Source organism: Cygnus atratus, chromosome 11 (assembly GCF_013377495.2).
Source record: "Cygnus atratus isolate AKBS03 ecotype Queensland, Australia chromosome 11, CAtr_DNAZoo_HiC_assembly, whole genome shotgun sequence".
Classification (NCBI taxonomy): Eukaryota; Metazoa; Chordata; class Aves; order Anseriformes; family Anatidae; genus Cygnus; species Cygnus atratus.
Window position 1 is genome coordinate 11,328,062 of NC_066372.1, and position 21,344 is coordinate 11,349,405.

Sequence of the window (21,344 nt, forward strand, 5' to 3'; positions counted from 1 at the left end):
TATGAACAGTTATTATCCAAAAAATTATGATAATTTTTTGATATGATTAAAGCAAACTGTCAGGAACGTGCAGACTTCTTGGTTTTAATATGTGTTCTCAACAAAGTTGAAGTTGGACTTGATGATCCTGGTGGGTCCCTCCTAACTGGGGATATTCTGTGATTCTAAGTAGGTCTTAATTTTTTGTATCCTCAATATTGAATAAGACTCTTATTCTGTTCAATATTCCCATGTTTTCACAAAGGATATAATGCACAGCCCCTGGAAAATCTCCGGTTAGACTAACTGATAGCAAAAGCAAACAGAACGCTACAAAATTAGATTTTCTGTTAGTGTTCATGAAGGACTTTTTTTTTCCTGGAAGACTAGTCTTACTTGAAACACTTTGAAGATTTAAAAAGAAAAAAAAAAATCGTTTCACAGATGATGAGAAATACAGCTGAGGAATCTAGCCTCTGTCTTAAAGAAAGTGTATGGGGGGGGTGTGGCGTGTAGTATCTTGATTTTTATTTTAGGCAAAGTCTTTGACATTTAATTTTTTTTTTTGTCTTGCAAGGAGAGGAAAGGTCCTAGATGGCACTGTTTTCTATTTTTGTATGTGTTTTACTTTTAACACCCTTTGTAAGTTTGTGGCTATAAATTTCCAGTGTCTGAAAAACTTTACTACATATGCATCTTCTGAACTGTTTAATCTCTTTTTAGAACTCTTCCTAACAGAAGAAGATCAAAAGAAACTTCATGATTTTGAAGAACTGTGTGTTGAGATGTATTTCAATGAAAAAGATGATAAATTTCATTCTGGAAGCGAGGAGAGGATTCGAGTCACATTTGAACGGTAAAATTTTTACAAATAATTTTTTTACAAATAAAACTTCTGAATAGAGAAGCTTAGAACTTTTGTGGTTTTTAATTGCTTTAAGGGGGTAAAATACACTTAAAGAAAATACTCAAACTATGTATTTGTGCAAACTTTAGATGATGCTATGCAGAAGCCGCTAATGTGATTGGTTTGTTCCCTTATCTGTAGAATAGCATTGCCTACAGTTGGTAAGCTGAGGCAATTGTAAACTAATGCATTTGAAAGTGTGCTGTAGGGCCTTTGTTTATGTGTATGCTAATTCTGTGATTCAAAAGTATGTACAAATGTTGTATTACAAAGCAGCCAAATGCTCTAGTTTATACCATCCTGAAATTTTAGAGTTCTTTTTTCTTAAGTGGGCAAAAAGAATTGCAAAGATGCTTTGTTTGCATATAGAAAATAATATCTTTCATAGCTACTTCATAATTTGATTTTTTTTTTCTTAGGGTGGAACAAATGTGTATTCAGATAAAGGAAGTTGGTGATCGTGTCAACTACATAAAACGGTCACTACAGTCTTTAGATTCACAGATTGGCCACCTACAGGATCTCTCTGCTCTAACTGTGGATACTCTGAAAACACTGACTGCACAGAAAGCTTCAGAAGCTAGCAAGGTTCATAATGAAATTACACGGGAATTGAGTATTTCAAAACACTTGGCACAAAACCTCATTGATGATGGCTCTCTAAGATCATCTGTGTGGAAAAAGCACAGCATTGGAAATGTCTTCGGTTCTTTTCCACAAGGAGGCCTTGAAAATAATAATGCTTTACTCTGTAACATTTCTATACGTGATGACAAAGAAGTCCAACATAAGACTATTGGTCAGGAGTTAGCTCTAGTTCCTCGAAGAGAAGAAATAAACTTTCAAGAGGCAGGTTCCTCAGGCAGTGCCTTATTTTCCAATGTTGTTCCCCCTCCAGAACTTCGCCAACGAATACAGGCTGCAGAAATCTCAAAATCCATTAGTAGAAGTAAAAAATTAGGCAATTCATCCAACAGCATGCCACATGTAACATCCCCAACAGCTAAGTTTTTTGTTAGCACTCCATCTCGTCCCAGTTGTAAAAGTCAGCTGGATTCTTCAGCAAAGCATGAAGAGACTGTTTGCTCTAAGGCTACAGAAGGAGATAATAATGTAGAATTTGGTGCATTTGTGGGTAAGTATAACAAAGTAGATTCTGAATGTCCTGAAGTCATAATTAGCTGCTCTTATCCTCTTGCTTCTGGCTCTGCTTGCCTTGCTTTCACCCAACCTTGTGTTGAAAATGGAGGATACATTAATTGTGGTTTTATTCATGATGAGAGTGACACTAATGATAACTACAGCTGCAGAGTTGACAAATGTGATCACCAGTCCTCTGTCAACTTATCGAAGAACAAACCCCAAACGAAGTTGTCTTTGTCAACTGGCGACTTGACGTCAACAGTCAACTGTGGCGGCTCACATGGAAAATTGAATATTAAAGATGAACTTTCCCAAAGTCAGCATGTCCATGCAATGGAACTCCAAAACCAAGATTTATGTTCTAACATCCTTATGGGACTACTTCATAAACTGTGGACCAAATCTAAACCACAAGGTTTGATTTATCAAGAATTGTATGGTATTTTGGGTGTATTCCGGTTGCAGGTGACTTTATTCTACCATTTTGCTCTGCTTTTTTTGCTTTTAACATCTCTAATTTCCCTATGTTGCCTGAATTTATTTATTTTTACTCAAAAATTATCATTTCTTTATAATTCTGTCACATAGACAATATTTTTCTGAAAAACAGTGGCCAGTTGTTGAGTATAGCAGTTCTATGCAATTAACAGCTCTACAACTTGGTATGGGCATTGTAGATAAACTTTTTGCAACTCATTATGAAGCTCTTATCTTTTCATTTCATACATTTAAAAATATTGTCTATTTCTTGACGTAATTACAGAAGACTTCTTAGGCTGATGGAATCCTGGACAAATATCTTTGTGGTATCTGTATCAAACTGAGGGATCCTCCTATACTGTGTTTCTAAACACTGTTGTAATTGGGATCTTCCACTGTTGCCTATGTACTTTTTAGCAGTCCTTTTGGCAGCTTCCAAAATCCTTTAATTAAATAACAACATTATGCCTTCCCTCAAGTTTTGCTTAACAGTAAAAAGTCGCATGCTTTTGGTTATAGTTACCTACGTATTTGAATGGTAAAACAGTGGCAGATTCATTGCAAAATACAGGTGTGGGTTTACTAACCGATCTCTGTGAAATAGATAATGCTTTAAATAGTTTTAGTGTATAGTAGATCACAATCTGGAATTGACAGGTTGCCTGCAGAAGCTTTGTCTTGCCCCAGTTCAGGGATGCCTCAGTGTTTTTCAAATGTTTGTTGAGAATGTAAAGATTTAAATCTTTAGACAAGAGTTTATTGCTATGAAACTTGGAGTTCTAAGAAGATACCTACATACACTATCATTTTTAGTTTTGTTTATGTGTAGAAAGAGTATCTACACGCTTGTGTACACTAGTTACTTGTTTATAATGTTCTCATGATATGTATATATAAAAAAAAAAAAAAGACGTCCCCTTTTTCTTTTGATTCAGAAAGCAAGACTAAACAGAAATAATGGACTCAGTGATTGTATAACTCTAGCTAATCTGTGAATGTTCTTTACCACTAATAACTTTGAATACTAACTATACTTATTTTACTGGAGTGAAATTTTTAGTGTGTGGTCCTCTGACATCTAGCATTTAGAACATACTCTTCATTCTTACTGTCCAGGTTTTACAAAACTTCAGATGAAGGGCAGCTTTCTATTGCCAATCCCAGTAGGTTTTCATTCATTACAAAGCCACGTGCTTGGTAAAATTCTGGAGGCTGTCTTGCAACTGGGAGGATGAAGGGTATATTGTAAAAGCTACCTCAGAAAACTGTCTGCTTTTCCTTCATATGTTATGCTCGCTTAAAAATACTATGATTCAGACTATCTAGTTCCTTTCTTGTGGGGAGCATACACTTAACATTTTAAAATGTTATTTTCACATTTTGAATTGTGGTAGTCCACACAATGCGGGAAAAGCAATAGTTTCATATTAATATTTTGTTACACCAATTTTATTGTGTTTGGAAAGTGTTCCCTGGTGCAGTCAGGCACACAGAATTTAGATGGTTTGTAACCCTTTGTTCTTATGATACAAACTATTGGCATGGTCAGAACATGTCAGTCTGCCTTTGATTTTGAATACTCTTTTTCAATTCACTGTGTCAAAGGTCACAGAGACAGCATGGAGTTGCAGCGGTTTAAAGAAGCAGCAAGCAAAATTAAAGAAAGAAGTGCTGATATTGAGGTAACGTGTTTTTCAGAAAGTCTTTCCATGATTAGTGAGGATAGTGTTTTTTGGTGGTTGTGTTTTTTTTTCAATTGTAACTTCACCATATGTCTTGATTAAGTCTAAGAGCAAATACAATCAAAGAACTTCCAAAATGCAGCCTGGAAGGAATGCATCTCTTATGATTAGCAATGGAGTGAAAACTTGTGCAACCTTAACTGCACATCAAGTACTCTTGTTTCATAATATGATATTAAAGAAGTTCTGAGGTTATGAAAGCTGAAATGAATGTAACTGTAAATTAAAATTAAGATAAAATTATATATCCCCCAATTAAATAAGAAACATTTGAAACTTGTAAATTTCAAGATAGGTGTTTAGGAAGATTTAAGTGATTTACAGTAATATTACACAGACCAAGATGATAGTGTATATGGTTGAAAGTGACTGCAGTTCCTTCAAAGGTTGTTTGTTGTGCTTCCAAGAAGAAAAGGCCTTTCTACTAAACTTTGTTAACTAAAATGGTGTATAATTTCAGGTTTCATAAAAAAAATATTACAAATAACTACTGGGAAGTTATTAATTGTGACAAACCTGTCCTCCAGGTGAGAGATATATATATACACACACACACACACACACGTGTATATATGTGTGTATATATATATATATATATATATAAAAGCTTCCATTTGCAGTTACCCCTCACTGGGGGGAGAATCTGACTTGAGAATTGCATGATGACCATTTGCAATGTCAAAACTTCTGCTGAGTTGTTCCTTGTTCGCCTTCTGATAAGTATCATGTGTGACCAAGAAGTTTTTTGTGTGTGGGTATTCCGGTACTACTTTTAATAATGTTTACATTTTGCTTTTTTTTTTTTTTTTTTTTTTAAATAGGAGCAACAGGAAGACTTCAAAAAAGCTATATTGGAGGGAAGAGAGCCAACCAGACTTCAAGTAAGTGTAGAAGGTTTCCATTTTATTCTAGAAAGACAATTTTCACCAGATGGTAGAATTTATTCATTACAGTGAAGATAAGAAACTCTGTTTTCATAGATCACTATTTGCAGGGGAAAGATACAATGAACCCTTGTCATGATTTAAAGAATTAAAAAAAAAAAAAAAAAGGAAAAAAAAAGAAACAACACACTTTGGGAAGTTTGCCAGTTATGTAAGGGGTAGTTATAGTCTATTCTTCCACAAAAAAAATACAGAATTTGCCTTCAAATGTCTTCACAAAGTATGACATTAAAGTTACGATATCCAGACACAGTACATATAGAGTAATAGAATTTATAAAGACACAGAAGAGTAGGGGAGGATGTGTGTATCTTCTGGCAGCCATGCATTGTTATCTTGGCTTAGCATTCTCTGGTACATTTCAATGAAGTATTTCTGTCTAGGGATGTAAAGAAATAATCTTTCTCATCAGTATCCATACACAAATAGTATATGTATATACTCTCACACTTGGTACACATACACACGCACACCTGTACACATACCCGTGGGTGTGTGCCTTTGAAGGGTCAGAAAGGCTGGTAACAACTTCCTAATTGTGGCAAGTCTTGAAATGAAAGCGAAGCATACCATTCTAAGTTCAAGTTTTTTTGTTCTACAGAATCTTGAATTTTAAAATTTCATTCAGGTAACCATTGGAATTATTAGGCTGATTGTGAGGAGTGTTCTGGCCCCATTGCAGTGTACGTGAAGTTGCAGTTTGGGATGAAGATGTCTTTCTATTTGTTTGCAAAATAAACGTTTTGTTGTCTGAAGCTGACCGTTTCAGTAGATAGTCAAAGTATGTAATTATTATTAAGGAATGTGTCCGTGGGGAAATTCACTTCATGAACTGTAGGTATTTGTGGCAATACTTAGATTTTATTTTTAGTTTCAATGGCTTTTTCAAACTGAACTTTAGTTTCTGACTGAGCCAAGTTCTCAAATGAGAATTGATAGTTAATGAAGATACATAACAGAACAGCTGAACGCGGTGCTTGTAGAGATCTAGCATAATGTGCATCTCTACAATCATGTCTTATTGTAACGTTCTCTTTAAAAGTATTTTTTCCGAATAGATCAATAGTCTTAATAAGCAACTGAAAATGTTAGAACTGATACTGTAAAAAGTGTTTTAGCTGAATTACGCACTTGACGTAAGCGTTTTTTTGCAGCAAGGTATTTGAGGTACATCCACAAGTCTAAAAAACATATATATTTCTAATGTAGTGCTAAAAAAAGTAGTAGTTGAGAACAATGATAATGATGATATGTGTACTTCTTTTGTAGGGTCTTCAAACTGACTGTGGTCTAAGACAGTCTAGTTCTTGCTGTGGGTTTACTGACCCTTTGGCAGTCCATTCAGAACAATGTAAGTATGTCATCGATTCAGGTGGCCTAATTTTCTTACTCAATTTCGTTGACAATGCATATTCCAAGAGGGTGCAAGGAAAACAGAAAAAGTTAAACCATCTCGAAGTGTTTTCATGATTGGTGCTATTTAAATTGGCTCTCGCGTTTCACTGTGATTCTTCTCCTCATGCCAGCTAAATTCTGTTTGCAACAGCAAATACCCAAATAGCTAGATCATAAAAAGGTAAGTGATACAGCCAGAACTGTGCTGGAAACTTCTAACAGTAGATAATTGTGGATCAGGTCTTTTTTATATAGGAGACCAATTAAGCTGTCTAGTTGCTCACTCTGTTAGAAAATAGGTAACAAAGACACATGCGATTCTTTGTCCAGTTATTAATCTTTTTCATTTGTAGTATACAGCAAGAGTAGAAGAGCATCAAGTGAAGATACTCAGCAAGTAGATTCTAAAGCAGCCTTGTTGACGGTTTGTATCCTCCTCTCTTTGTTGTTGTCAAGTAGAACTAGAAAGTGAACAAATAAAGGTGAAGAAACAGACTGCATGAAGAATAATACTGATTTGTAGTCTTATTCGTTCAAGGAGGCAACAGGAGGGGACCTGTTTTGACTGAGGGAAGAAGTTTTACATATTATCTACTACATATTGTGCATGTTCTCACTACGAAAACATACAGTGCTTCCTGTTTATGTAAAACAAGCCTTTTTGTTTAAGAACAAAAATGCTTATACGATCTATAAAACAAAGAACATAGACTTTTCTGTTCTTTTAATTGTATTTACCAATCCTCAGTTGTATTTGAGTCTTTCTGTTCAACTGCAGTTCGGTACAGTTTAGTGAAATCTTTCCAATAAGCAGGCTGTACTGCAAGATCTTAAAACACGTAACTCCCCTGCCCCCCAAATTAAATATACGGTGTTCTTCTTACAAAATTGAAGCCTTCTTTTTTTTCCCCTTTGATTTAAAGGATTGGTTGCAAGGTAGACCTTCAAATAGCAATCAAATGTAAGTAAGCTTTCTAGTAATGAAGAAATTCCATTATGTATTTTGATTTTTCTTTTTGGTTGTAGTCTTTGGCTGCAGTGTTACTCAGCTGTGTTTAATGAAAAAACAAGGTTTAAGGATTTTTCTAATAAATAACTGAATGTGTTCACTGGAATGCTATGATAGGTTATATTTAAGTTAATTGAGTCGCATATCAGAGGGCAAAACATGCTCTTACATGAAAATGTCTGTGTTGACACTTATTAATGAGCTAACTTCCTGGCAAAGTTCTTTACCCAACCTTCCAAATTGTAAACCTTCTCTGAAATTGTGCAGTCATTGCTCTTGTTAACAATTATCCCGAGTTAACTGTTAAAAGCATTACCTTATTAATCTGATAACAGAAGGGTAAGCTGTTGTGAACACACTTTAATTAAGCACCTCTGTGGGAATGAGCTCTTGTGATGCAAACTTTACATAATGTTGTGCGTGACTTGGTGGTATTTAAAGTATAGCTCTAAAACCAGGAGATTACTTAACAGCCTTCCATTACCATTTTGTAATTAAACAGCAGTTCTGCCCTTGAAAAATAAGATAAAAGCATTACTGTGAGGTTAACAAGGTCATAGGATGATGTGTCAAAATCAGTAAATATAAAAAGAAGTTTTTAAGAAGCAATAACAGTTGGTTTTGTGACATTTCACAGGCCATCTGAAGAAGATGCATTGAATGGTAAGTTTTTTGTTTCTGCTATAAACAAGCTGGGAGCTTTTTCATACAAGCAACTGTTTGGGTCATGTATGAGAATATGTTTGCTGATAATTTGGAGCTTCATGGAGAGGTAGCACTATGATTACTTTTTTAACAGCCTACCTTCAAGTACTACAATTTCTTCTAAAGTACTGAAGATCTAAGCGAGATCCTTAATTTTCTGCATAGCAAATCTTTTTCAAGCTCTAGTCACTTGGGAAGTGGTCTTTGCACGTGGTTATTTTGGTACACAGTACAGGTAGGAGGCAGTGTCTCTTTCATTATTTCTGATCTCTCTCAGGCATCGCTTCTCCTTTCAAGCCTATTATGGATATCAATTACTATTATTCAGGTCAGTGCCTCTTATAACTATAGTTCATATCTCTAATGACACTTTTTAGAACCTTAAAATCTAATAAATGCTGTAATTTTTCTCTAGCTGTAGAAAGAAATAACTTGATGAGGTTATCACAGAGCATTCCCTTCACTCCTGTGCCTCCAAGAGGTAAAGATTGTGATTCTTGTTGGTGAGTGGAGGGGGAGGGTCAGAGTTCAAAGGGCATGTTTAGTACGGTCTTTTGGGGAAGAAAACAAAAGAAATCCGTGTACAAATTTCTTCTAATAGAAGATTATAAAGACAAATTTCATGTTTGCTTATAACTAGTAAACTAAAATAGTGTCTCTCTTGCAATGCTCAAAAATTTAAATGTCTGACACCTTTTCTAGGGCAGCTCACTTGATTATGAAATTTAGATTAATTGTAGTTGTCCTCAGAATGGTGGTGATAGAATTGTACTAACAATTTTTATAGCAAACTATTCTGCAAGTATTCCTTTAAGTTAGGGCTTGTTTTGACTCATTTAAAGTGTATGTAAGCATTTATTCAGTGTTCTTAATGCTGTTTGAATGATGTCATTAATAGTTCTAATCAGGAGGACAAAAACGCTGTAGTACTGTGCTGCTGTATGAAAGAAAAGAGGGGTCTTTCTACTGGCTAGTTTCATTTTTTTACTGATTCAGAATGTGAGGGACAACTTCATATGTGTTGAGATCTAAGAAACTGAAGATATTCAGTGCTTTAATTTGAAAATTAAATGTGGTGATTGCTTTCTGTATTGTAATACAGGTGAACCAGTCACTGTATATCGCCTTGAAGAAAGTTCTCCCAACATCTTGAACAACAGCATGTCTTCCTGGTCACAACTAGGACTCTGTGCTAAAATTGAATTTTTAAGTAAAGAGGAGATGGGAGGAGGTTTACGTCGAGCTCTTAAAGTAGTATGCACGTGGTCGGAATATGATATCCTCAAATCAGGTCATCTTTATATCATCAAGTCTTTTCTTCCTGAAGTTGTGAATACTTGGTCAAGCATTTATAAAGAGGATACTGTGTTACACTTGTGCTTGAGAGTAAGTTTTATTCTTGTCAATTATTAAGCATAGACAGGCATTATTTTTTCCCACCTGAAAAATAGTGTGTGTGTATGTGTGTGTGTATATATATATATATATATATATATTACAAAAGAAAAAAAGTTAATTTTCTGTTCTCTATGAACTAAAGGGTTAAAACTCTGCTACAGTATGTTTTACTAATTCAAAAAGCTCAAAGTCTTAAAATGTAAATTTAAAAGCAAGCAATTTGTTACACTGTCTTGGGGGAATCAGTAGTTACTGTTCTTGCTGTTCTTTTTTTTTTTTTTTTTTGGCTCCGTAATGATTCCTTTCATATCATGCTGCTAATAAAATATGGGCTCTGAATTTTAGGAAATTCAGCAGCAGAGGGCAGCACAGAAGCTCACTTTTGCTTTCAATCAAATGAAGCCCAAATCCATACCATACTCTCCAAGGTAAGTAAATTTAAACTTCTAGCATATTGCATGTTTTCTTCCAGAAGAATGCCTACAGGGCTGTGAACATACAGCTCAAATATATTAAGGTACTGATACGTGGATATGTCTCTGAACATTAAAGAATGTGTCAGACAAATATTCTTGGCAGTGTTTTCACTGATACTTTCTTGCACTGCTTCTAGCCTAGAGTGATAATATTAATGAATTTATATAGTAGTTTCCAATGTTTTAAATGATAAGTAAATCAAAGAATTGTCTAGTAGTAAATGACTAAATTGTCATTTGTTTGGAAATATATTCATTAAGTATGCTTTTTACTAGGTTCCTGGAAGTTTTCCTGTTATATTGCCACTCTGCTGGCCAGTGGTTTGCAGTTGAAGAGTGCATGACAGGAGAGTTCAGAAAATACAACAACAACAATGGTGATGAAATAATTCCAACTAACATGCTAGAGGAGGTTATGCTAGCTTTCAGCCATTGGACCTATGAGTATACAAGAGGGGAATTGCTGGTACTAGATCTGCAAGGTAACGTCCCGATTTTGAAATTGGGGTCAACAGCCAAGGTATATGGGTCTTTCTCACGGAATAATAGAGTTGAGTTGGAACGGAGCCATAAGGGTCATTGATTCCAACTCCTGGACTCTCTTGTGATAGCATTTTATTAAGAATTCATATGCGATAAGGAGTATTTATATTCAATAAGCAGTATTTAGTGTGTCTTAGTCTAGTTCATCTGAATCAATGGTGGGTTTATTAAATATGGCACAAAATGTTACAGCACTACAGAGAATATAAATATATAGGAGTTTTCCCAATTATATGTGCCATATATATATATATATATATATATATTTGTTGACACATTTGTATAGTGCCAATATGGCAAGCTGTATTTATACTTAATTATGTGTCAGATATTCTGTCTGTGAGAAGTTCTATATAGGAAATTTTTTTCTCTCAGGTGAAAATTAGTTAAGAATTGCAGGCAGATGTAGAATTAGGTGAAGGAAATCTGAGAGGTACTAAGTGCTTGCTGAGGAGCAATTCATGTAAGAATAAAGAGTATTCTATACCGTTTTAATTCTTTCTGCCTTTATTCTTGGGAAAGCTGAGAAGTCATAGCTAACAATGGCAAGGCTTTTCAATATTAATGCATTTATGTAATGTATCAGATTTAATTTTTTCTTCATGTGCTGTCTGAAGGTGTTGGTGAAAACTTGACAGATCCCTCTGTGATAAAAGCTGGAGAAAAAAGGTAAGGTCAAAGACGGGTTTAAAGAAAAAAAGTACTGTAAAAATTTTGCCAGAGAACACATGCAATCCATGTTTACACACTGTTTATTTCTAAGGTCATATGATATGGTGTTTGGTCCAGCCAATCTGGGAGAGGATGCAATAAAAAACTTCAGAGCAAAGCATCACTGTAATTCCTGCTGCAGGAAACTTAAACTTCCTGGTAAGAGTGGTGCTGTATTTTTTTTCTGAGGCACTTGGGTATCATGATGTTTTGTATGATGCATAATGAAATAGTAATGTCATGCCATGAAAGTAGAGTAAGTAATAAACATCAGTTTTGTATTTTTACTTTAAAAAGATATGCCATTTTAAGATAAAAAATCCTAGTTGAAGGATTTAACAATGTGTAATCTATATTTGTATGCACAGTACTTGAAGAAGGTAGACTAGATTGATCTTGACTTCAGAAGGTGCAGTAAAAAATAATAAGAGTTCCCAGAAAAAGTAGGAAAAGGAGGCAAAGATACTGCAAAATCTGAGACTTCTTAGCCAAAAACTGGAATATGTTTTTTTGGGGGCTTTGCCCTTTTTTTATACATATCTAGGTCTGCATAAATTTGTTCTATTAAACTATTCAATTCTGAACATTTTTGTTGCATGGACTACACTGCACTCATATCAAACCTTGAAATTATTTCTCTGTATCAGGCTTTTAGACTCCAGAATAACTTAAGGAACTTGCATGATCCTGCCTGTTTAATGCTACTCTTTTAGGTTGCTTCTCATATGAAGAGAGGTCTTTTATTTTAAATTTGAGTTGTAACTCCTGGTAGCATCAAAGGGTATCATGAAAGGGTCTGATTTCCATTAGAAGTTGATTTGGTACTTGCTATATAGTATCTATAAATAAAATAATTAAGTTTCCATCACTTTTTAAAGCAGAACTATATGCTTCCTGTTACGTATCCGATAAAACATCCTTCTGTGGCATTGAATACATATTGAGGAATTCTTATTTATAAGTACATATGCCTAGCCAGTTATTTGAAATAACTTATGCTTCATTGTTTCTACATTCCAAAGAAATAGTAACTGATATGACTTCATTTTGTTTATTTAGATCTGAAGAGGAATGATTACACACCTGACAAGATTATATTTCCTCAGGATGATTCCCCTGAATTGACAATTCAGCCTGGAAGCTGCACCAAAGAATCAGATTCAGCTAATTCTATTCGTTTGATGCTCTAATGATGTGACCAAATCAGTGGCCTCATCCAAACTTCATGGAATGTCACAAAGTTGTCACTTATCTTTCCTCCACCATAATTAAAAGAAAGATGCATCAAAACAAGGATTACTGTGTTATAAGTGGAATTTGGCTGGTCCATTATCTAAGGACCTAACAACTTGTGATAACCATCTACAGAGAACAGCTTGGCAGCTGATCGTTTTAGAGGTTGAATAATGATGAGTATTTATGGTATGTTTTTAAAAGGGGCTTTTTAGCAGAAGGTTTATTTTTGATTTTGTTTCAGTTTAGTGGAGGATTTTCTCTCTGTAGTCCTGTGGTGTGCAATATGCCTTCAACCAAAAGGATTTTGGTAGTTGATGTTTTAAGGTAAGGCATTTGCCTCTTTGGCAGCTGTCTTAGCTGTCAATTGGTAAAAGATAGGAGAAAGCACCTACCTCTCTGATGCCAGAGTATTCTGTGAGCGTTTTTGGAACGGTTCCACTAATGTTTTCTCACCGGATGTCGTCTTCTCTGGCTTTATGAAGAAGACAGAGCCAAATGAGGGGTGTGTATGTGATGCCAGTAGGTTGAGGTTGAAGGTAGGAACTTAATCTGTTCCAATAGAGAGAGAGTCTCCTGAATCAGGATTCAGCTTTGTAGCTGTAAAGCTGTTATTTTTTGTGGAATAGAGCCCTAATTGTGCATAATGAGATTTCTTGTTTTATACATTTCAGTTTTATCATGTCACCATGAAATAGTAACAAACAAAGCCATGATAGACTGGTATAATCATATTTAATAGAAGAAATAGTATGTACTGGTCCAAATAAGTTGCCTTGTGAGAACACAAGTTGGAAGTGCTTTTTGTTGTATGTAGTGACTGCTTCAGAAGTTATGCCTTCCAAAGATCTCATAAAACCAGTGTATCAAACTGAATGTACACATAACTTTTAAATGTATTTAAAATTGTGTAGAAAACATCTTTAATGTTATGTTATTTGTGGTACTTATTTAAGAGAGACTAGGGTTGGAATAGCGTTATGTAAAGTACGGGAGATTGCAATGCACCTTCATGCCAATAAAATGTAATTTAACTGTCCCAAATATTGTTGAGCATTCAGCAAGAAAAAACTGTTGTCCAACTGAAGTTTCATGCTGCGATTTTTTTGTTACATAGGTACTAATTTGTAATTTTTAATTAAAAGGGCAGTATATAGCTCTATAAATTTTTTTATTCAGTAGTGTATCTTATAGATACAGACTTAAGGCACGAACACAATAGCTGTTTAAATGGTGTTTTATGTTTGATGGGGAAAGGTAAAATGTTATAAGGATATAATACTGTATACATTTTGTATATCATTAAATCTTTAAAGAATCTAAAATAAATTTATTCTTGTTTACAGACTTCTGCTGTCCGTCTTTAGTCTGAAAGGCTTTTTGGGTGAATTTGAATAGCTCTTTATGCAGAAAAGTAGAATTTGCTGTGCTGGACCAAAGCAGTCGTCCACGTTTGGAGTATCTCAACTTTGGTAACACCAGGAACTAGGGGAAAAAATGTGAAAACACCTGTAGTGGACAAACTTATGTAATAGGATTAATGAGTAAATGAGACAAAATATTTTAAAGCTCTTTATAGTGTTTGTTTAAAATTTGTAGTTCCTTGTTTGATTCCTGCCAGCATCCCCTTCTGTTGTTGTCAGGTGATAGGCATCTATTCAAGATAGGAATTATAACTTTTCAATGCTGTATTTTAGTCAAGTAAAAGCAATAGTCAATGTATTAGTGAGGCTAGCTCTTAAAATTGGGAAGGATTCCTAGAGGAGCCTCAAGTGTTATAAACCAAATTTAGTATATAAAAAAGGATAACCGTTTTGGGAAAAATACACATTAAAGTTAGGAAACATTGTTTCCTGACAATATTTAACAATGCACAGTTCACTTATACAACCATGATGACTGTCTTCAGTAGTTTTGCTTGTGACTAATTTATTAAAAAAATAAACAGATGTGACATTTGTGGTGGGTGTTTGTGATAGGGGGAAATGTTTCCTTTGGTCAGTGTTGTAATGCCTAGGGCCTGAAGCCTTTCAAAGACAAAAAGGGTCAAATAGGGCTGGGGAACGTATGGATAACTCAGTGTGGTCATCAGTGGTTAACTGTACATATTTCTATACATCTTCCTGTCATGAGTAATAGCTTACTCCTGGAGATTTACGGCTAGAATTATACGAGAGGCCTATATGTAAACTGAGGAGAAGACAATTGCAACTTTCACAATCTCTTTCAGACGGACAGAAAACAATCATAAATGTAAGTATTCTTCAAGGAAGGCATTGGAAAGATGTGGTGGCAATTAAGAGTTTGAAGAGTTTGAAGAAGTATCCTGACCCGTAGGGGGTCATAAATACCTTATCCTATTGATGTTGCACTTTTCAAAACTAGGTTGTGGGAACAAGTGCATTTGGCTGATAACATCGAATGCCGCTCCTCTTTTAAAACCTTATCAATCTTGAAATGCATGCCCATTTTTCTCTATGAATAGTTAAGAGTTGTGATCTGTCAGCTTTTACATTTCCTCAAGATTTCTGAGGAGGAAAAAAAAGTAGTACTGAACATCACAACCTGTTAACTGCCTAAAACCAAAATATTGGCATGCATCAATATCGTTATTTTAATAGCTTTTAAGTACAAGAATACTAATTCAAACCTTCTCCAATAGTTTTTAATAGAAATTGTAAATGCTTCAATGACTTTCCTACTAAAAGGGCATTTAGCTTAACCTATTTAAATAATGTCTTTCATATAAGTGAATAGGTAGGCTACGTTCATTCCTTGCATAGCTTTGATTGCCTATCATCATCTTCAGGATATTTTTGTTAGAAGAAAAACTGATTGAATAACAGATTAAACTGAGTGTTAGAGTGTTATGTACTTGCATAGTAGTGTTGGTTACTTAGGTAACTTCTGTTTTAAAATGCGCTTAATTTCCTACAGCCATAGCATTTCTTTACACAAAAATTTCAAATATATGAATACGCTAATTTCATTGCTTAATTAATCCAGCAAACTCAGCATTGTTGAGTGGTTTACTGCAGTATTTTAGGTGCTGAAACATTTCAGAGAAAAACAATTCCAAATATGTTGTGGTGAAATACATGAAGGTGAGTCTACTGGGGAGCTGGTTTCCTAGCTACTGCTCAGTAGCCTTGTGATCAGGAAAAGGAGAGATTTGGTTTTTAAGCCTGTGACAGTGATTTCCTACACTTTTGTTATTCGTGGTTGCATTTTGCTAGATGACATACCACTTAACACTACAAGAATTTGGAGATGAGAAAAGCCTACAGCTAAAAGCCTGGTAGTAACAATTCACGTTGCATGCGGCTAACAGTCAATTGGAAAACAAAAATAAGTAACAATGATTTTGAAAAGACGTTTGATTACTTTATAGTTAATACTTTTTCTTGCAGGTAATCTCTCGTGCTGAAAGTAACAGGAAGTTAATTCTAAGCCCTGGAGCTTGCAGAAGGTAGCACAGATATGGATTTCTATATCGTGTGTAATGCTAAAAACAGTATAATCAAGGTCTTGTTTCGGATCCACAAAAAGTAGTATTAAGCATATTCTGTTGTCTTCTTGAATGATGCATATTACCATGGGAATAATAAAAATTAATACAAGTGTGAGCAAACATGAATAAACTTGGGTTAGGCTGAGATGCTGAGTGCAGTGGCATCAGCAGATGCCCACCTTTTGCTAACTATTTTGGGCAAAGTGCTGGAAGGAGACCAAGGCAGCCCAGGTTCTTTCTGCCTCTGCCAGAACTGATGGAACAGAGGCCATCAGAGCTGCACTGTACCTGTGTCGGTTTTCTAAGTTTATTATGCTCCTGTTTGAAGGTAGAGCCACCATATTTTCCTGCTTTACCTGAAACTTATTTTTATTTTTCCAGAGGGAGTATGGTGAATCTGCAACTGCCTTTGGATATTTGATGTCTGGTATGGGGCTTGGAGAGTCTGACTGTGTTCCCCAGAAGTTTTCTGTTCAGTCCTTGGGGAGCGGTACCCAACTTTTAGCAAGAGGACTCAGCAGGATGCACAGGAGTTTCTGTGTGCTGAATGAGCTCCATGAGGCTCTCAAGAAGGTAAGAGTGCAGCTGGGATGTTTTTGGGGCTGTAGCTGTTTCCTCCTTACATTTTGTGGTTTAGCACTTCATGTAATAATCACCTATTCTCCTCTCACAAACTACAAGATGTGGTTTCTAAAATTGTCATATCCTTCGTTTCATACCCACATGCACACAATAATTCATTAGCTTCATCTAATGCTATGTCAAATTGCAGCCCCTCATCTTATGCTAATGTTGTCTGTAGCACCATCATACTCACCTCTTCTTCTCCTTGCCCTTCCGTGCTTTAGTTCCTCCCCCTTTTCATCTGCTTAAAATCTGTCTGCTATGCCCCCATGTCTGCTCAGTTCCTCCGATAAACGACTTTGCTGGCAATTAAATCATTCCTGCCCATATGTCCAGAATATTACATTTTTGTTTATTTTCTCTCATAAAAGTAATTTAGTTTACTGCAAACATCAAGTAAAGTAATAGAACTTTAGAGCCAAGTTCTGGGACAAGACTGAATACTAGCCTACGTGGGCAGCAGACAGCCAGTCTCTTGTAAAGCCCACCATTCTCTTTCACAGGAGTTAGTTTTAGCATTGCTTAAAAGAAGATATGGTAAACTGCAAGCAAAATCCTGTCACAGTGCATCCTTTGTACCTGGCTTGGTGCTATGGAGGAAGTGAGCTGGAGGACAGAGACCTTGAAGCTGCTGCTAGTGTGAATTTTGTTGTAAAAGTGCTGGGAGGTTGGTTCCTACAACAAAGAGAATATCTGCTGGGGGGAAGGGGATTTTTGTAGGTAAAGTAGGGTAGGAAGGGTTTTTGTGGGTAAGGATAACATTGAATCTGAAGATTTAGAAAAACAAAAGCTGTGCAGCTAAGAATGAGTCAGACCTCCTCCTTCCAAGACAGACTTGTGTTTCATTTTATGTGCAAGTAGCTGCTGGGATGACAGGATAACTACTGTGAGTCACATAAGCATGGGTGTGGGCCTGTCTACCCAGGGCCTCTGAGTTAATCTGTAGCTGGAAGGAGGTGCTGATAAATTGCACCAGATTTAAAGCTATTCAAATATTGGTTACATTTAGATTATGTCTTGATCAGTTATATCTTTACAAATAAACCAGAGCTCTACGTAGTTTCTTTAGAAAAAAAAAAAAAAATAAACAAAACACAACAAACTATAAAACCACCAGAATTTTGCAATGGGTCCACCAAGACCTAATGACCCCCTACTGCATTGCAAATGAGCGTCTCCCTCCCTTGCATTGCAATAATGGGCAGGGAACAGTTGAAGTCTTAGCAATATACAGCACAGAATAGTATAGATACTATCGACACTATTTAAAAACAGTGCTACTGCCTATAACCTCTTCTCAAAGAACCGCCCAGTATATGGCGGTCCTAGCATGCTGTGGATCATACGTTCGTTCTCAGTGTCTTTTGCAGGTTTGATTGTCAAGCCACGTTAAACACTTGCTTCCATTCTAACCATTAAAAGTGTTGCAGACACTTCTGAAACAGTTGGCTACCTACTTTTTTTTTTCCTTGTATAGTCAAGCAAAAGAAGATGCATAACTGGTGCAAAAGAAAACAGAGGGCTTGGGCCTGCCAGTGAAACATCTCTTATCATGCAGTCATTTGAGGGACAAATGAGTTACGATATTACATGTATTACATGTCTAGAATGCAAGACTTCCACTGATAAACCTGAGATCTTCACTGCCCTTTCCTTGCCCGTTCCTTCTGAGGGCACATGCTCTCTGCAGGTATGACCTCTAATACATTCCCAAACTGCTGGTTTCTGTTTGGTGGGGGAATAGGTGGCTAAGAATGATACATCTTATTAAAAAGATGCAGGATTTAAGTTACTTTGGTTCCCCGGGCCTTAATCTCTATTCTTTCAAAGGGGATCTGGTGCTAAGTGGGGTTTCTGAGGTGCTCTCTGGACTGTGGAGACTGATAAAATTATGGGAGCAATCCTCCTGAGTTGTCACGGGATGAGGGAAATTTACCCCTTGGGGGGCGGGAAGGGAAGAGGGTTCTGCTTGTCACTGCGGCAGCTGAGGCACTGTATTTTTGTTCATCCCTTAACTAAATCATGTCTAAAGTGGATATACTATACAAGGCTGCAATTCAGTATAAGAGCTGCTGCTTCGCATACTTTACTAGCCATCTGTGGCTGATACCAAATTTATTATCAAGAATTTCTTATTATCAACTGCTCATATATTAAAAATAAAATTAAAAAAATGCAAACGTTATATAACAGTTCGGAGCAGCTCAACCATCCCAGAGTAATTTTTCTTTAATTTCCCATTTAGCACGTGCTTTTCTTGACATGCTGAAAAAGAACTTGTGGCTCCTAGTTACAGCCTTTGGCTGTATAAATATGGCTAGGTAATGGCCACGTTATGAAAGTTTAGAAGTATGGTGTAGTACTAAAAGTTACAAAGGAAAGAGGGATGAAGCCTAGAAAGAAAGAAGAGTTGACAATGACAGTGCAGTCCAGAACATTTAGGACACAGTGACAACCATGCAGAGGCTTGACTTCTGTCTGCTTTTAGTACCTGTGTCCATTTCTAATAGACAGAAGGATCAAGAAGCAAGATCTTTGTTTTTCTTGCTAGACAGCACTTAAAGACATTGTATGTTTTCTGTCAGTTGCCTGTAATACTCAACATTAACACATATCTGTTTCAAACCCAGGGTAGCCACTAGTCATTTTCCCTTCCCCTAGGACAGCCAGTTAAGCAACCACCACAATAAAAGAAAAGTTTAAAATAGTTCAAAATTTTATTTCAGGCTTGAATGGCAAGGCAACTACAAAAGGAAACTCTTAGCTGACATCTGCTATCCACTCAGCAATTTAGATCTCTCTCCAGAGTTACCCACTTTTCCACAAGAACCCAGCATACAGCTTGTGTGCTCTAGTGGTGAGCTTTGCCTTTCCAACTTTTATTTGTAATGCCTTGCCTAATGCAGACAAAGCAAGCCTATGGTAGCTTGGACTTGATCAGAGCAACAGTCTTCTCTGTTCCAGGCACTTAAAAATTCTGTGGTTTTAAAAAGCACACAAACATACATACAAAAAAACAGCCAGCATCCCCCCACCCCTCCCGATCTATCCTTACTCTGTTCCGACTATGAGTGCATCTCTTGAGTTAAGTGTCTCCTGGACAAAGCCATCACTAACTGAACACAGTTTTCATCAGTAAGAAGGTGATACGTATGCACCCTAATGAAAAAAGGGCATTTGGTTTCCTGCCTCAAACAGTTTAGAACATGTGAGAAGAGAGGATGGTCCCTCTTTGCTTGACTAACAATCTACTAGTAACGTCTATATATACACATACATATATATAAAACTATATAGAGAGTTGATTTTAGAATTATAATTTAGCTTAACATGTATAAGTAATATTAAACCTATCACACATGGCTTCTGCTATTGTGCATTGCTCTCAATGGATGCAAGTTTTTCATACAAATTTTAATCTTCTCCAGCCAGAGATATAATACAGTGACAGTATGTAACTGAACCAGAGAGAAGTAACCACCTCTCTCTCCTCTTCTCCCCTACCGCATCCCAGTTTTAAAAAGCATGCATTCCTAGTCAATAACACCTGGTTGCAGCCTCCAGCCTTTTCAGCAGATACTGCAAGGATCCTGGCCATAAACAAGGACTAAGTGGGCTCTTCTTCCACTACTCTCTGCAAGTGGGGCCTGTATCAGGGCTAATAGCTAAGTTTAATATTGCAGAATAGAGAGGCATAATCATCATCTATGAAGTGTCTGTTTGCTCTATTCTAAAGCATTTATTTGAATTAATATTCCTTTCTGTAGGCCAAAGGGGGCTAGAATCTTCTCGCTCTCTTTTTCCAAGTGCAAACAGAAAACGCTTGCCAATTCCTAACTTTCTCTGTTAGGAGAAAGCGAGCCTTCTGTTCTAACAGACCATGTTGTTTGTTACAGAACCACTCTGGTTTTCTGGATGGTGGCCACTACACAGCATTCTGCAAGCACTCAGTCACCGAAAACTGGTACAGCTTTGATTCACAGATCACCAAGATCCCAAATTCCTCAGTGCAGACTGACAGCGCTTATCTCCTATTCTACACCTGTCAGGCCTTTTCTGCACCCAAAGAAAGCAACAAGTCATGAAAAAGCAACAACAGTGAGTACATCTGCAATTAGAATTCATTGGCAGCATCAGCTAAATTCTGTTTCATCAATAAACCAGAGCATTCGTGTTACCTGATCTGCTTGTGGTATTGCAGGAAATAATTTCTAGAGAGAGGGCTGGAGTTAGAGCTTCCAAGCCTGTTATGGAAAGCACATCCACTGTGTCTAATGTTTGTTTTTCAAGACAAACTTCATAGATCCCTCAAAATATCAGAAATGCTGAGCATACAGATTTGCTTACCTGAAAATTCCTGTTTCTCTGTTGGTTATATATGCATGTAGACAGATAAAAACTCAGACTGTAAGATTCAAGATTTTTGAATGCCAACCCAATCAGGAAAGGAAAACTAACCCAAATCCAAACCACGGAGATGCACAAAATTCAGCTAAAACAATTTCTAAACTAAGTAGTTCTAGGCAAAACAGTATTCTTTTCAT

The 21,344-nt window shown here is 36.2% G+C and overlaps 2 protein-coding genes across 6 annotated transcripts in view; both read left to right on the forward strand.

Moving 5' to 3' along the window:
• Nucleotides 1-14,012, forward strand: part of TRPM7 (transient receptor potential cation channel subfamily M member 7) — a 55,270-nt gene extending 41,258 nt beyond the window's left edge. For 4 of the 5 annotated variants that reach the window (XM_035554719.2, XM_035554721.2, XM_050712959.1 and 1 more), the window contains 16 exons: nucleotides 703-835; nucleotides 1,306-2,021; nucleotides 4,115-4,191; nucleotides 5,073-5,132; nucleotides 6,465-6,546; nucleotides 6,944-7,014; nucleotides 7,514-7,551; nucleotides 8,237-8,262; nucleotides 8,582-8,632; nucleotides 8,720-8,785; nucleotides 9,407-9,690; nucleotides 10,048-10,130; nucleotides 10,455-10,660; nucleotides 11,339-11,390; nucleotides 11,485-11,591; nucleotides 12,492-14,012. In XM_035554719.2, the coding sequence (XP_035410612.1) occupies nucleotides 703-835; nucleotides 1,306-2,021; nucleotides 4,115-4,191; nucleotides 5,073-5,132; nucleotides 6,465-6,546; nucleotides 6,944-7,014; nucleotides 7,514-7,551; nucleotides 8,237-8,262; nucleotides 8,582-8,632; nucleotides 8,720-8,785; nucleotides 9,407-9,690; nucleotides 10,048-10,130; nucleotides 10,455-10,660; nucleotides 11,339-11,390; nucleotides 11,485-11,591; nucleotides 12,492-12,622 (2,183 nt within the window). In that variant the 3' untranslated portion in view covers nucleotides 12,623-14,012. Of the gene's footprint in view, nucleotides 1-702; nucleotides 836-1,305; nucleotides 2,445-4,114; nucleotides 4,192-5,072; nucleotides 5,133-6,464; nucleotides 6,547-6,943; nucleotides 7,015-7,513; nucleotides 7,552-8,236; nucleotides 8,263-8,581; nucleotides 8,633-8,719; nucleotides 8,786-9,406; nucleotides 9,691-10,047; nucleotides 10,131-10,454; nucleotides 10,661-11,338; nucleotides 11,391-11,484; nucleotides 11,592-12,491 lie in introns of all 5 variants that reach the window. The other variant, XM_035554718.2, reaches the window with a different exon arrangement.
• Nucleotides 14,013-14,857: 845 nt separating this feature from the next.
• Nucleotides 14,858-21,305, forward strand: USP50 (ubiquitin specific peptidase 50). Its single transcript, XM_050713068.1, has 5 exons — nucleotides 14,858-14,918; nucleotides 16,076-16,134; nucleotides 16,558-16,749; nucleotides 18,278-18,490; nucleotides 20,697-21,305. The coding sequence occupies exons 3-5, from the start codon at nucleotides 16,597-16,599 to the stop codon at nucleotides 20,883-20,885; spliced, it is 555 nt and encodes a 184-aa protein (XP_050569025.1). The 5' UTR covers nucleotides 14,858-14,918; nucleotides 16,076-16,134; nucleotides 16,558-16,596; the 3' UTR covers nucleotides 20,886-21,305.
• The last annotated feature ends 39 nt before the right edge of the window (nucleotides 21,306-21,344 follow it).